At 46.7% G+C, this 16,639-nt stretch overlaps 1 protein-coding gene and 1 long non-coding RNA gene across 6 annotated transcripts in view; both read right to left on the bottom strand.

Annotated features, from left to right (window-relative positions):
• Positions 1 to 10,074, bottom strand: part of kctd10 (potassium channel tetramerization domain containing 10) — a 38,983-nt gene extending 28,909 nt beyond the window's left edge. The window contains exon 1 of one of the 2 annotated variants that reach the window (XM_060843478.1): positions 10,040 to 10,074. In XM_060843478.1, coding sequence (XP_060699461.1) covers positions 10,040 to 10,051 — 12 coding nt within the window. In that variant the 5' untranslated portion in view covers positions 10,052 to 10,074. Of the gene's footprint in view, positions 1 to 1,262; positions 1,319 to 10,039 lie in introns of those variants that run through there. The other variant, XM_060843479.1, reaches the window with a different exon arrangement.
• Positions 10,075 to 12,953: 2,879 nt separating this feature from the next.
• LOC132827049 (uncharacterized) overlaps positions 12,954 to 16,639 on the bottom strand; it is a 53,658-nt gene continuing 49,972 nt past the window's right edge. For 3 of the 4 annotated variants that reach the window (XR_009645961.1, XR_009645962.1, XR_009645965.1), the window contains one exon: positions 12,954 to 15,062. This is a non-coding gene — a long non-coding RNA (uncharacterized LOC132827049). The remainder of the gene's footprint in view (positions 15,063 to 16,639) is intronic. The other variant, XR_009645960.1, reaches the window with a different exon arrangement.

Here is a 16,639-nt window from a genome sequence, read left to right as displayed (position 1 = left end):
GCCCAACTATCCAGTCCACTGTCTCTTTTCCCTCTTCCTCCCTCAGCAACACAAGTTCTGAAGAACTTCAGAACCTCAACCTGAGCTACAAATCTTCTTAAAACTCCCTAGGACACTCAAGAAGCTTGACACGACTCAACACAAAGCAACCCACTTAACTGGCACCACCCACAAGCATCCATTCCTTTCATCACCGACGCTCAGTAGTAGTGCCTACTATATACAAGATATGCTGCACAAATCCAACAAAGATTCTCAGACAGCACCCACAACCACTTCCATCTAGAAGGACAGGGGCAGCGGATGTATGGGAACACCACCACTTACAAGTTCTGTTTCAAGCCACTCACCATCCTGACTTGGAAATATATCCTTCACTATCACTAGATCAAAATCCTGGAATTCCCTCCCCGATGGTATTGTAGGTAAACCCACAGCAGATGGACTGCAGTGGATCAAGAAGATAACTCATTACCACCTTCTCATGAGCAACCCCTTCCCCCAGACACAGGGTCACTCCTCATCAACTCCCCCCAGACACAGGGTCACTCCTCATCAACTCCCCCCAGACACAGGGTCACTCCTCATCAACTCCCCCCAGACACAGGGTCTCTCCTCATCAACTCCCCCCAGACACAGGGTCTCTCCTCATCAACTCCCCCCAGACACAGGGTCACTCCTCATCAACTCCCCCCAGACACAGGGTCACTCCTCATCAACTCCCCCCAGACACAGGGTCTCTCCTCATCAACTCCCCCCAGACACAGGGTCTCTCCTCATCAACTCCCCCCAGACACAGGGTCACTCCTCATCAACTCCCCCCAGACACAGGGTCACTCCTCATCAACTCCCCCCAGACACAGGGTCTCTCCTCATCAACTCCCCCCAGACACAGGGTCACTCCGCCCACAACCTTAGGCCCAGGGTCTCCACCCCAAGGCCCAGGGGCAGTCCCACTCAACAGTCACGTGCCCCCAAAAGCCCAGAGTCCTCCCCGCCCCCCACACCTACGGTCTACCCCCCCTCACACCCAGGGTCTGCCCAGGCTCCTCCTCCCCCCAGGCCCTGGGTCGGGCTCCCTCTCCTCCGCCCCCTCCCCCTCCCCCTCCCCCTCACGAACGACATCGAAACTCCCCCACAACTTCAAAAAACGGGTCCGGGTCCGGGCCTCTCTCTGACGCGGGAAACCACACGCTCGCACCTTTCGAACGGAAACCAATCCCTGATTAAAGCAACAAACTTCGCCAAGTTTCCACACTCACCATCAATCCCGCCGCCGCCAGCCCCCCGCGAGATCTACTTCCGGCCTCTCAGACCACTTCCGCCCTGCACGACGCCTTCCTTGTCGTCACCTCCGCCCCCCAAAACGCCCGCCATGTTACTCACTTCCGCCCCTCTCTGTGTCACACCAAACCCTGCTCCCTTCCCTGAAAACAAGAAGTGCTAGAGATCCCAGTGACTCAGGCAGCATCTAGAGAGAGAGACAGAGAGAAAGAGAAAAAGCAAAAGTTTCCAGTCTTTATCAGAGTTGGAGTGATGTGTGGAGGGGCAGCAGCATTTTACCTGTACCTCCTCCAATCTTGTGTATTGTATTCACTGCACCCAATACCCAATGTAAACCAAAAGCAGACTGGGTGACATTTTTGAGGAACATTTCTGGTCTGTGTGCAAGCATGACCCCAATCTTCCCATAGCTGGTATTGTAACAGCATCTTGCTCACATGCCCACTTGTCTGCCCTTGGCATGCTGCAATGCTCCAGTGAATCACAGTGCAAACTGGGGGAACAACATCTCAACTTCAGACGAGGCACGTTACAACCTCCTGGACTTAATATTGAGTTCAACACCCTCAAACTGTGAACTCACTCTCACTCACCTTTCTTTTAGCTTGTTACATTCTGTTGGCTTGACCTTTCTCCCATTCTTCTCATCCCAGTGGGACTGTCCAGTCTGTCAGTTCGACACACCATTGTTCTGCCATTCTCATATTCCAATCTCTTAATCTGAACTATCAACATCTTTTCTCCACCAGCACCTACACCAACAATCTACCCCTCCCTCCAAACTATAGCATAAATCCTGTCCCCTCCATACTTCAGATCTGATGAAGTGTCACTTAGACTTGATACATCAGCTCGATCTCTCTCTCTCTCTCTATGGATGCTATCTAACCCTCTGTGATCCTCAGCACTTTGTTCTTTTCAGTACAGATTCCAGCATCTGCAGTAATTTACTCCTACTCCCATCTCTTTCTTTCTTTTTGGTCCATCAAAGGTCATCTACCTAATTCATTAAATCTTCCTCTTTCTCCAGATCGCTTCAACTTTCACTTTTTAATTCCTTTCTGACTATTTACCATTGTCTATCTCTGTTATTCAGTAGTTTCAGTAAAACAGCCCTTTGGAGCTGTCCAATCTTCCAATTTTCACCCTCCACAGGCTACTCCTCATCTCGGCTTCCTACCCACTTCACATCTTGTTCATACATCAACCCCGCAACAACTTGATGAAAACCCAGATACTACAGGATCATTCTGCTCCGTACTGTCATACCTAAAGGTGTCTTCTGTCACCGACTTCTATGGCCAGGAGTTTCTTGGGGGTATCTCCTTCTGTCATTAGTTCTTTAATCAGTCTGTTCAGACTTATCAGATTCCAGGGCAGGTGCAATTATGAATCTGGATCTCCTGGCTCAGAGATAGGGCATTACCATTGTGCCAAGAGAGCCCTTTGCTCCTGGCCACATTTACTTTTTCACAGAATCCCTACTTTTTCATAGAATTTCACAGTGTAGAAATAGGCACTTCAGTCCAACAGATCCACACCGACCCTCCGAAGAGTAACCCACCCAGACCCATTCCCCTAACCTATATTTACCCCTGAGAAATGCACCTAACCTACACATCCCTGAACACTATAGCAATTTAGCATGGCCAATTCACCTAACCTGCACATCTTTGGAGTGTGGAAAGAAACGGAGCACCCAGAGAATGTGCAAACTCCACACGGACAGTCGCCCAAGGCTGGAATCGAACCCAGGTCCTGCACTATGAGGCACCAGTGCTAACCACTGAGCCACTGTGCCAGCCTAGGTGTGGTAGCAGCTTGCACGGCTCAGGAGGAGGTCACTAGGAGCCGAGGAGCACCACACTCAGTAGATGTTAAAGGACTAGATCCATATGTTTGGGTCTGTAAAGCCGGGGCTGGGGTGGAGACAGAGCAGTGCAGGGGATACAGCTCAAACTTCACAGGCTGCTGGGAGTGGGATTTGGATGGAGGGGCAAGATGGGAAGAGATATTTGGGGAGCTGTCTAGGGAGTAGATTATGGAGCACTGATGGTGTCTAGCAGAGAGACTGGAAAAGACAATGGCTCTGTCAACCCTGCAAAGTCCTCTTCAATAACATCTGGGGGCAAGATCAACTGGGAGAGCTGTCTCACTGACGAGCCATACAACAACCTGATATAGTGTAAGTGTACGTGAAATGTCATGAAAGACTGAGCATTACCCCATCCCCCAGTCTCACTAATACCCCCTACTCAGGTCTCTGGTTCACCCAGTACATCTCTCCCCACACACAACCCACCTTGCCAGAATTCCCATCTCGGACTCTTGCCTTGTTTGGGGGGGTGTCACCTCTTTCACTTCCTCAGAAATGGTCTGGCAATGTATCAAATGTAAAAATCGCATTCTTTTCTTCAAATCCATCCTTGGTGTTTTCCCAGTCATGGTATTGTCTACAATGCTCTGATAGTCCCTTTTCAGTTCTTGCCTCCTAGGTTTTATGAGTATAATTGTTCCACCAAAGGTGGTCATGTTCTCAACTGCCTATGCCCGAAGGCTCTGGAATTCTATCTGTAAAACCTGCCTATCTCTCGATCTCTCTCTCACACACTTTTTCATCTCTTAAGACAGCAGATGGAATTTGAATTCAATAAGAAATGATCTGGAATTAAGAATCTGCTGATGACCACAAAATCATTGTTGATTGTCAGAAAAACCCATCTGATTGACTAATATCCTTCAGGGAAGGAATTCTGCCATCTTCAGGCAGTCTGGCCTACATATGACTCCAGATCCACAGCAATGTGGTTGACTCTCAATTATCCTCTGAAGTGACCGAGCAAGCCACTCAACTGCATCAATCGTTACAAAGTGTCAAGAAAGAGATGAAACCAGACAGGTCACCTGGCTTTGAGGCACTGGAAAAGACAATGGCTCTGTCAACCCTGCAAAGTCCTCTTCAATAACATCTGGGGGCAAGATCAATTGGGAGAGCTGTCTCACTGACGAGTCAGACAACAACCTGATATAGTCATACTCACGGAATCATACCTTATAGACAATGTCCCACACCCCACCATCACCATCCCTGGACATGTCCTGTTCCACCAGCAGGACAGACCCAGCAGGGTGGTGTCACAGTGGGGTATACTCAGGAGGGAGTTGCACTGACAGTCTTCAACATGACTTCAGACCCCATGAAGTCTCATGGCTTCAGATTAAACGTGGGCAAGGAAACCTCCTGCTGATAACCATGTACTGTCTTTCCTCCGCTGATGAATCGGTACTCATCCATGTTGAACAATACTTAGGGGAAGAGCTGAGGAAGCCTATGGCACAAAATGTGGGTGGAGCATTTGAATGTCCATAATCAAGAGTGGCTCGGCATAGTACTACTGATCAAGCTGGTCGGGTCCTAAAGGACATAGCTGCTATCCATCGTGTTGCGTGGCACTATCATCATGTTAAATGGGACAGACTTCAAACAGATCTAGCACCTCATCACCAGGCATCCATGAGGTGCTGTTGGCCATTAGCGGCAGCAGAATTGTACTCCAGCACAATCTGTAACCTCATGGGCCAGCATATCCCTCACTCAACCATTACCATCACGCCAGGGGATCAACTCTGATTCAATAGAGTGCAGGCAGGCATGCCAGGAGCAGCACCAGGCATACCTGAAAATAAATTACTTGCGTGCCAAACAGCATAAGCAGCAAGTCATAGAGTCATAGAGATGTACAGCATGGAAACAGACCCTTCGGTCCAACCCGTCCATGCCGACCAGATATCCCAACCCAATCTAGTCCCACCTGTCAGCACCCGGCCCATATTCCTCCAAACCCTTCCTATTCATACACCTTTCCAAACGCCTCTTAAATTTTGCAATTGTACCAGCCTCCACCACTTTCTTTGGCAGCTCATTCCATACACGTATCACCCTCTGTGTGAAAATGTTGCCTCTTAGGTCTCTTTACCCCCACCCTAAACCTATGCCCTCTAGTTCTGCACTCCCCGACCCCAAAGAGAAAACTTTGACTATTTACCCTATCCATGCCATTCATAATTTCATAAACCTCTATAAGGTCACCCCTCAGCCTCCGACGCTCCAGGGAAAACAGCCCCAACCTGTTTAGCCTCTCCCTGTAGATCAAATCCTCCAACCTTGGAAACATCCTTGTAAATCTTTTCTGAACCCTTTCAAGTTTCATAACATCTTTCCAATAGGAAGGAGACCAGAATTGCATGTAATATTCCAACAGTGGCCTAACCAATCTCCTGTACAGCTGCAACATGACCTCCCAACTCCTGTACTCAATACTCTGACCAATAAAGGAAAGCATACCAAACGCCTTCTTCGCTATCCTATATACCTGTGACTCCACTTTCAAGGAGCTATGAACCTGCACTCCAAGGTCTCTTTGTTCAGCAACACTCCATAGGACCTTGCCATTAAATGTATAAGTCCTGCTAAGATTTGCTTTCCCAAAATGCAGCACCTCGCATTTATCTGAATTAAACTCCACCTGCCACTTCTCAGCCCATTGGCCCATCAGGTCAAGATCCTGTTGTAATCTGAGGTAACCCTCTTCGCTGTCCACTATACCTCCAATTTTGGTGTCATCTGCAAACTTACTAACTGTACCTCTAATGCTCGCATCCAAATCATTTATGTAAATAACAAAAAGTAGAGGGCCCAGCACCGATCCTTGTGGCACTCCACTGGTCACAGGCCTCCAGTCTGAAAAACAACCCTCCACCACCGCCCTCTGTCTTCTACCTTTGAGCCAGTTCTGTATCCAGATGGCTAGTTCTCCCTGTATTCCGTGAGATGTAACCTTGCTAATTAGTCTCCCATGGGGAACCTTGTCGAATGCCTTACTGAAGTCTACATAGATCACATCTACTACGTTGCCCTCATCAATCCTCTTTGCTACTTCTTCAAAAAACTCAGTCAAGTTTGTGAGACATGATTTCCCACGCACAAAGTCATGTTGATAGGGCTAAGTGCTCCCACAATCAACGGATCAGATCTAAACACTGCAGTCCTGTCATGACCAGTTGTGAATGGTGGTGGACAATTAAACAACTCACGGGAAGAGGAGACTCCACAAATAAACTCAACCTCAACGATGGAAGAGCACATCCATGCAATAGATAAGGCTGAAACATTCACAGCAATCTTCAGCCAGAAGTGCCAAGTGGATGATGCATCGCAGTCTCCTCCAGTGGTCCCCGGCATTACAGACACCATCTTCAGCTAATTTGATTCACTCTATGTGATATCAAGATATATCTGAAAACATTGGATACTACAACGGCTATGGACTCAGTCAAATGACTTGTGCTCAAGAACTCGCTGCTGCCATATAGAAGCTGTTCCAGTATAGTTACAACACTGGCATCTACCTGATAATGTGGAAGATTGCCCAGGTAGTTCCTCTACACAAAAAGCAGGACAAATCCAAGCCAGCCAACTACTGCCCCATCAGTCTATTCTTGATCATTAGTAAAGTGATGGAAGGTGTCATCAACAGTTCTATCAAGCAGCACCTGCTCAGCAATAACCTGCTCAGTGACACCCAGTTCTGCCAGGACCACTTAGCTCCCGGTCTCATTACAGCCTTAGTTCAAATATGGACAAAAGAGCTGAATTCCAGAGGCGATGTGAGACGTTAAGGCTGCATCTGAATGAATGTGACATCAAGGAGCACTAGCAAAACTGTAATCAACGGGGTATCAGGGGCAAACTGGTTGGTGTGATACCTGGCACCTCCACATCACGACTACCATCGACAAAGGCTGTTGGAGGTCAGTCATCTCAGCTCCAGGACATCCCTGCAGGAGTTCCTCAGGTTAGTGTCCTAGGCCCAACCATCTTCAGCTCCTTCATCAACGACCTTCCCTCCAACATAAGGTCAGACGTGAGGATATTTACTGATGATTGCACAATGTTCAGCACCATTCACAACTCCTCAGATACTGAAGTAGTCCATGTTCAAATGTAACAAGATCTGGACAATATCCAGACTTGGGCTGACAAGTGGTATGTTTCATTTGTGCCACACAAATGCCAGGCTATGACCAAGCCCAATCTGCCCACTGCCTCTTGACATTCAATGGTGTTACCATCACTGAATCCCCCATTATCAACATCCTTGAGGTTACATTGACCAGAAACTCAACTAGAATGACCACATAAACAGTGTGGCTACAATAGCAGGTCAGAGGCTAGGAATACTCCTGCGAGTCACTCATGGCCTGACTCCCCAAAGCTTGTCCACCATCTGAAGGTTGGCATGCAGGTGCAGCAGGCAGTGAGGAACATTAATGGCATGCTCTCCATCATAGCAAGAGGATTTGAGTAGGATCAAGGATGTCTTGCTGCAGACATACAGGGTCAAGCGTGTGGTGCTGGAAAAGCACAGCAGGTTAGGCAGCATCCAAGGAGCAGGAGAATTGACATTTCGGGTATAAGGCCTTCATCAGGAATGAGGCTTGTGGGCCGGGGCTGAGAGATAAATGGGAGGGGGGTGGGGCTAGGGGAAGGTAACTGGGAAAGCGTGAGGTGGATGAAGGTGAGGGAGAAGCTGATAGGTCAGAGAGGAAGGCAGATAGATGGGAAAAATGATGGACAGGTCAAGAGGGGGTGCCAAGGCTTGGGACTGGGATAAGGTGAGTGCAGGGGATATGAGGAAATTGGTGAAATCCACATTGGTGCTGTGTGGTTGGAGGGTCCCAAGGCAGAAGATGAGACATCCTTCCTCCAGGCTTCGGGTGGTTAGGGTGTGGCGATGGAGGAGGCCCAGGGGTTGGTTGGTGCAGGTGTCCCACAGATGTTCTCTGAAATGATCCGCAAGTTGGTGTTCTGTCTCCACAATGTAGAGGATACAATAGATGGCATTTGTGGAGGTACAGGTAAATTTCACATCCGACAGAAATTTACCTGCATCTCCATAAATGTCATCTAATACATCCGTTGCTATTGAGGGAATCCAGTGAAGGTATACCAGACTGATTCCCGGGATGGCAGGCTCGGCATATGAGGAAAGTCTGGATCGACTGGGCTTGTACTCACTGGAATTTAGAATGAGAGGGGATCTCATAGAAACATAGAAAATCTTGATAGGACTGGACAGGCTAGATGCAGGAGAGATGTCCCGATGTTGGGAAAGTCCAGAACAAGTCACAGTCTAAGAATAAGGGATCAGCCATTCAGAACTGAGATGAGGAAGAATTTCTTCACTCGGAGTTGTGAACCTGTGAAATTCTCTCCCATAGAAAGCTGTTGGGGCCAGTTTTTAAAAACATATTCAAGAGGGACCAAAGGGGTATGGGGAGAGGATGGGAATGGGATACTGAGATTGCATGATTGGCCATGATTGTATTGGATGTGGTGTAGGCTCGAAGGGCCGAATGGCCTATTCCTGCACTTATTTTCTATATTTCTACAAGGCAGAGTCAGGAGTGTGATGGGATACTCATCACTTGCCTGGATCATGCAGCTCCAACAACACTCAAGAAGTTTGACACCCATCCAGGACAAAGCAGCTCGTTTGGTTGGCACCACATCCACAAACATTTGTTCCCTCTACCACCAATGCTCAGTGGCAGCAGGGTGTACTATCTATGAGATGCACTGCAGTAACTCACCAAAGACAACACCTCTTCCAAATCCACGACCGCTAATCTCCAAAGGGATAGGGGAGCAGATATATGGGAACAACACTGTAGGTTCCCCTCCAAGCCATTCAAAATCCTGACTTGGAGATATATCGGCATTCCTTCACTATTGCTGGATCAAAATCCTAGAATTCCCCCCCTCAGAGCATTGGGGGTCAACCCACAGCACATGGACTGAAGATGTTCAAGAAGGCAGCTCACCACCATGTTCTCAAGAGGTACTAGGGATGGGCAATAAATGTCAGCCCAGCCAGTGAGGCCCACATTCCACAAATGAATAAAAAATAGACACTTCTTAAAATCCTTTTGATCATATCCTTATGCTAATTTAGCAAATTTTGACACAAGTACAAGTTCTGTTTGATAAACTGTTAAGCACCACTGCAATATTTAACCACATTATGATGCGAAACAAACACAAGTTATTGGGGTGAATTATAAAAGTGGAGAAGTGAAGGATATAAAGATAAATACAAGCAGCAGGAATTTTAAGCTGATTTTAAGAGTGCAATCTCTTCTATGTTGGCGAGTCAAGGTGAATTGTGCTGCAATGTATCTCTACCTCACAGGCAGCTCGTCTGGCTTCAAGTCTCACCTGATGACGGTTGGTGAAGGATTATCAATGAAATAGCCAAACAGATTGATTATCACTCTTTAAATCCTTCCTATAAGTAGTGGTGAGAGCAAGAGATTCTCTGGTCAGCCAGAACCGTGTGTTAACTGCGATCTAACAGCCTTCCCTTGTTAAAATTCTCCACACGATCCTTTGAGTTTGCCAGGAGAAAGTGATGACTGCAGATGCTGAGATCAGAGTCAAGAGTGTGGTGCTGGAAAAGCTTAGCAGGTCAGGCAGCAGGAGAATTCATGTTTCGGGCATAAGCCCCCTCCTGATGAAGGGCTTATGCCAAAATCATCGATTCTCCTGCTTCTCGGATGCAGCCTGACTTGCTGAGCTTTTCCAGCACCACACCCTCGACCCTTTTAGTTTACAGTCTTGCTGTCCCTCTGACCTCTCTGTCTCCAGGCTGCTGCAATCTTCCATGCAGCCTGAAGGAACAGCATTTCACCTTACCAGAATTCTCATCTCAACACTGAGCTCAACAATGTGCGATCGTGACTTCTGTCCAATTCCTTCTGCATTTCTTTGCTGGGGTTTTAAACGTCACATTTCACGTTTGGCATCAACAGCAGCTCCTGCCATTCACACCTTCTCTAGATGCGTCTGATTTTGTTTTAACTTGTCTCAAATTACAGTATTACCTTTAACCTTTGAAACCTCTTGTTTAATTCTCCACTCCGTCATTGACTCCTCATTTATTCTTTTTGCCACCTTCCCTCCTTTCACTTGTCCAAAATCTATTACATTTCTAACTTTTCCAGATCTCATTAAATGTAAGTTACCTGTGATGTTAACTCATTTTCTCTCTCCACAGGCACTATCAGACCCACTGATATATTTTCTGCTTTACATTTCTTCACATTTTGTTTTTATTCCAGTGTCTGTAGTATTAGATTAGATTTCCTACAATGTGGAAACAGGCCCTTCGGCCCAACAAGTCCACACTGACCCTCTGAAGAGTAACCCGCCCAGACCCATTCCCCCTAACTAATGCACTTAACTCTACGGGCAATTTAGCATGGCCAATTCATCTAACCTGCACATCTTTCGGACTGTGGGAGTAAACTGGAGCACCCAGAGGAAACCCACGCAGACACGGAAAAAATGTGCAAACTCCACACAGACAGTCACCCGAGGCTGGAGTCAAACCTGGGTCCCTGGTGCTGTGAGGCAGCAGTGCTAACCACTGAGCCACTGTGGCTTGAAGTTAATGGTTCCAACAACTAACTGCATTTATATAGTGAAAACAATATGGTACGACTTTCAGAAATAAAATTTGTCAGCAGATGGGATTGGCTCAGAATGGCAACATGGTCAGCATAGACATGGTGGGCAGAAGGGCCTGTTCCTGTGCTGTACTGTTCTATGTTTAAATCACACAAGGAGGTATTTTGTCAGGTAACCAAAATTATGGCCAATGAGGAAGATTTTAGGGAACATTTTAAAACGAGAGAGGTGAATAAAGGGAGGGATTTTACAGAGGGAATTCCAGAGCTAGGGCTCAAGCAGCTGAAGAAATAAGCTCCAATACTGAATCAATTTATATCGAGGATGGTCCAGAGTCTGGGGTTAGAAGAATGCAGGGATCACAATGATTACAGGGATAAAGGCAGCTGCTGATATAGGTAAGGTCTGTCATAAAACCATACTTTACAGAAGAGGCTCTTTGGCCCATTGCGTTTGTACTACCAAATTTACACCAAATCTAAAGGCCAGATTTGAAAATTAATGAGAATTTTATAATTGCTGTTGCTGGACCAAAGGTCAGTGCAGTTCAGGAAGTGTTTGCCTTTATTTTTAATTCATTCATATGATTGGAGAGGGCATTTCTGGCTAGACTGGCAATTATTGCCCATCCCTAGCTGCCCTTGAGAAGGTGGTGAGCTGCCTTCTTGAACCGCCGCAGTGCATGTGCTGTCGGCTATACCCACAAAAATTTGACCCAGCAACTATGAAGGAATGGTGATATATTTCTGATGAAGAGCTTATGCTCAAAACCTTGACTCTCCTGCTTCTCAGATAAAACCTGACTGGCTGTGCTTTTCCAGCATCACACTTTTCGACTCTGATCTCCAGCATCTGCAGTCCTCACTTTTTCCACAGTGATATATTTCCAAGTCAAGGTGGTGAGTGGCTTAGAGGGGAACTTGTAGGTGTTTCCATGTATCTGCTACTCTTGACCTTCTAGACATAATTGGTCGTGCTCAGAACTGGGGATGAGTTTAACTTGACGATCACCATGTGTCAGGATGAGGTTGGGTAGGTGGGAATTTCAACCCATGTACTTTGCATCATTATCACACACTAGCCATCCAGCCAACTGAGCTAACCATCCAAAACACAGGACACTGCCTGCTGCAAAAAGGGGCACAATTTGATGCAAGTTTACTATTAAGCTGAAGAGGGTTTAGAAGGGATTTGTCAGGATGTTGTCAGAAATGGAGGGTTTGAGCTTTAAGGAGAGGCTGGATAGGCTGGACCTTTTTTCACTGGAGTGCAGGAGGTTGAGAGGTGACGTGATAGAGGTTTATAAAATAATTGGGGTAAAGATAAGGTGAATGGCAGGTGTCTTTTCCCTAGGGCAGGAAATGTCAAGACTAGGGGAGATAACTTCAAGGTGAGAGGTTTAAAAAAGATATGGGGGCATTTTTTTAAACACAGAGAGTGGTTCATGTGTGGAACTAACTTCCAGAGAAAGTGCTGAATGCAATAGTTACAACATTTAAAAAAGTACATGAATAAGGAATGTTTGGAGGGATATGGGCCAAGCGCAGGAAAGTGGGACTAGCTTAATTTGGGATTATGGTCAGCATGAACTGGTTGGACTGAAGAGTCTGTTTCCGTGCTGTATGACTCTCTGACTTCCCTCTCACTACCCTGCACCATGAGAGAACTGGTTGATGTCAGCAATTTTTCAGGAGTGAGGATCTAAATTCCCAGCAACAAATTTGCAGCTTAGTCCCAATGGGGCAAGATAAATAGATGTAGATTATCAATCCTGACTATGGCTGCCACTCGAGAATATTAACTGCGTTTTGTGTGTGTCTCACTCTGTTCCTGTCTCCACAGATTCTGCCCGAACTAACTGCTGTTTTGCAAACACATTGTACACATGATCTTAGTGTTGACGAAGGGCCGAAGCAGCAAGCTTGGCATCTTGTTGAAGTATTAAGCATTTGAAAAAAAGTCAGGAATTTGTGAGGCAAACATTTGATGTTACTGATCAAACTGGGGGAACTAAAAAGCATAGCAAACCATGAGAACAGCAAAGGACATCTTGCTTCAGCATTTCCCATACCAGTGCCTGTTGATAAAAAGTTATTGTCACACTGTAAATTTTTTTTATTTCCAAACAAAGCATCAACAAAATACTGAAATGACAGAAACACAGACTGTGCAGTTTCCATGAGGGACAGTGTTAACATTTTACAGATTTCAAATACACTGATATCTGGCAAATTGCTTGTTATAATAACAGATCATTTCCCAAACAACAAATTTTCATTAAAGCCATATTTAACTCGGTAATCATAATGCAATCAAATAAAGGCTTGAATCTTTGATTAGGGAAAAGATACATAGAGTGGTTATACTGCCCTCTGTTGAAAAGCTTTCACATGGATGAGATGTAGAAGAACACAGGCTACAAAAGCATTGGATTCTAATGCTTTGTTGATTCTTTCGTGCTGTCACCCTTTAAGTAAATTTTCTGCGTTATTCAGTCCTGTACTGACACTGCGAGGCAATTCTGAAGACTGGAGAACACTCCCACACTGCTCCCCCGCCACCCCCCCTCCCCCACAAGGAAAAACAAACAGGTTTCCCAGAGTTTTATCCTGATTATCCATAAACTCTAGGTATGGGTGGATCTCAGCCTTGAATCCACAGTGCCCGTGCATGATCTATTGAGTAAGACGGGAGTTGGCCAATGGGGAGGAAGAAGAAGGTGGCTCCCAGCTTCCATTGGAATTGTAACCCAGGGAAAGCCAAAGGGAGGAGGGTGGGGAGGCTGCAGGATGGCAGCGAGTTGGAAATTCATTTGTAGCCTCCGGGTTGGTTTGGGGAGGGGGGGGAATGGGGGTGCAAGTTCAAGGAGACGGATTAGGGTTTCTGTTTGCCCAGCAGTTCTGAGGTGCCAGGGGCAACTGCCACAGTCATAATGAAGGGGGTAAACAAACTCCCAATCCCTCTGCCCCCCAACTCAAAGTGTCGGCCCAGCTGCCAGTCCCATTTACTCATTTAGCTGGAGATGATGCCTCCATGTTGGAGGGCCCCTCGCACTTACTTGCCCTCTACTGCCTCCTACTGCTCTTTTCAGGTTGAGAGGCCTCAGCCAGGCCCTCCAGCTCTGAGACCCCATCTGGTGTCTATAATCAGACATTGTGACCTTCCCCCCCCCCCCATAGGCCCTGAAAATACTGTCCCCCCCATGCTGATGACCTGATCCACAGGGTGGGGATTGAAAACCCAGAGGTATGTCCCCACCTGAGTTTGTCTGCCCCTGAAGGGACATTGCAGTGCTTTAGGGTGGCACACACACACACACACACAGCGCTCAGGATGGAGCGGAGCACAGGATAATGGGTGCTCCATCATGTTTGGGGAAGGGAAAGGAGGATGTAGGTGGTTTCAGGAGGCGTATGGGAATGGGGCGATTGGGCAGTGAGCTCTCCTCAGTCAATGATTGGCTCTCCATGGCCAAGAGGAAGCCAAAGTATACAGGAGGCTGGTTAGCTGTCTGCAGCAAAGCCACCCCTTTAAGTTGGGAATGGTGGTGGTGGTGGTGGGGGTTAATTGGCTGGGTATTGGAAGGGGTTCTTGGTGAGGAATAGCAAGAGGTTATTGGGTGGGTATTGGAGGGGATTATTGGTGAAGTATTGGAAGGGGTTATTGGTGAGGTATTAGAAGGGGTTATTGGGTGGATATTGAAGGGGGCTATTGGGTGGGTATAGGAAGTGGGTATTGGAGGGGGTTATTGGGCAGGTAATTTAGGGCATTATTGGCTGGGTATTGGAGGGGGTTATTGTCATGAAGCTGGAGGTACCTCCTAGCAGGGCATGTTCACCTCCACGCTGGATGGCCGAGCCTGGGACAGTCAAGGGACTGTCTAGCTCTGGGTCTTCAGTCTTAACAAAGCCCTTTTCCCACCTCAGGATCTCCCTGTGCACCAGCAGCCCTTCAGCCTCTCTAATCCTATGCGTTCTATACCACTGGGCCTCTTCCATCAGTTCCCTCACCACCAGCCCCTCCATTACAGTCCGGATCAGCCTCCTCTCAGGGCACACCTCCAATACGAGGGCGAGTCTGGATCTGCGAGTTGTCCCAACAGCTGGAAATGTTTAAAATGAGGCAGGCTTTGCCCGTGGGAGGTGCTGTTAAAGTAAAGGCCCGCTACTAGCCAATCACGAAGCTGCATTGATGCTGGTCAATCAATCGGTCCCTTTAATCCTGATTGGAGGAGGGGTGTGAGATGACCCTGCAAAAGGGAGAGAAATGGAAGACTATGGGAAGGAAAATATATCTTTATTTTGTAAAGAAAATTGATGTCAAACTTTGCCCTGTGTAGAGTTTCCATTGAAAGGCACTGGCTAACCCCACCTCCCCTACTCCTTTCCCAAACACTGACTCCACTGTGGCTCATCTCAGAGTCAATGATAGTGGGGTGGTGTTGAGGTGGTCAGTTGTCAATTCGAATACGCCCACCAGCAGGAACTCCAGGAGACAAGATCGAGGCTCATTTTTAAACCAAGAGGGTCTTCACAAAACAGAGGGCCAGAAAGAACAAAAAGGGGCAGCGTGCATTTATATTGCGCCTTTCCTGATCACTGAATGACACAAAGCACCTCACAGGCATCAAATCTTCTTGAACTGATTTAATGCAAGAGATATGGCAACCAATTTGCACACAGGAAGCTCCCACAAACAGCAACGTGATTCCGCCCTGAAGATTACGGGATAGGCATTGGGCAAGACACTGGTAATCTACTTCGAATCAAGAGTGCTTTGCGCTGAACTGGGACGACATTTATTGCTTTGGGGGCTTTATTATGGTGACTTCCCCAGAAGGGTGCAGACATAAAACTACTGAGTGCTTGATTTACCATCCCCTACATCCATGAGCATGTGAACAATGTATTATGTTAAATTCAAACGGGCAGTTGCACGAAAAATAAATTGTCAAATATTTGATAACAAAGATGTGACAATAATGTAGATTGTGACCTTAAGCCAATTAGAACTGTTGCAGAGTTACGACGTCCCCTTATTCAAATAGGTTGGTTAAATATGCTTCCATTCGAAACAGTGCCAGTTTAATGTGGGGTTATATGTAAATTACATGGCCCTGTTTTTGGATGCAAAGGGTTTCAATACTACACAATAATACATGGTTTCAGGAATGTTTCCGTGAGGTTTATCTATGGGTTCACTGTTGCATACAGCATTCGTAAAGCCATTCCCCTCACACAGAGTTGTCTGACTGCTGATAAACAAGCTCTTGTCCTATGTGGGTGGGAGTGAGGAATTCCTCAGCCAAATCTGTTTTTCATTTGGCCACCATTGTTAGATTTCCCCATGCATCATGGATAGATGAACACAGACTATCCTCAGTAGAGGGCAGTGAATCTGTGAATCTGTTGGAGTGTAGTGGTAGCGTCATTGGCTCTATCTTGGAAGGCCTGTGTTCAAGTCCCACCTGCTTCAGAGGTAGGTCATAACATAGCAAGTTAATTATTTTTTTAAAAAAGTTATCATAGAAGCTGATCATTAAACATATTCAAGGTGTAAGAGACAACATTTTAACCAGTAATCAAGGGTTTTGAGGGTAAGACAGGAAACTGGAGTTGAGGATTATCAGGTAAGGCATGGTGTCATTGAAGGGCGGAGTAGACTCAATGGGCAGAATGGTCTACTTCTGCTCCTGCATTATATGGCCACTGGAAAATCATAAAGACTTTCCCCCTTGTAGAAGGTAAATCTAGTGGGGCCTTTTGTGAAGCAATGGTAGTGCCTCTCCCTCTGGGCCAGGTAGACCTGGGTTCAAAGTCGAGAGTG

Source organism: Hemiscyllium ocellatum, chromosome 24 (assembly GCF_020745735.1).
Source record: "Hemiscyllium ocellatum isolate sHemOce1 chromosome 24, sHemOce1.pat.X.cur, whole genome shotgun sequence".
NCBI classification, from domain to species: Eukaryota; Metazoa; Chordata; class Chondrichthyes; order Orectolobiformes; family Hemiscylliidae; genus Hemiscyllium; species Hemiscyllium ocellatum.
The sequence above is the reverse complement of the archived record's forward strand: the minus strand, read 5'-3'. Positions and strand labels throughout refer to the sequence as shown.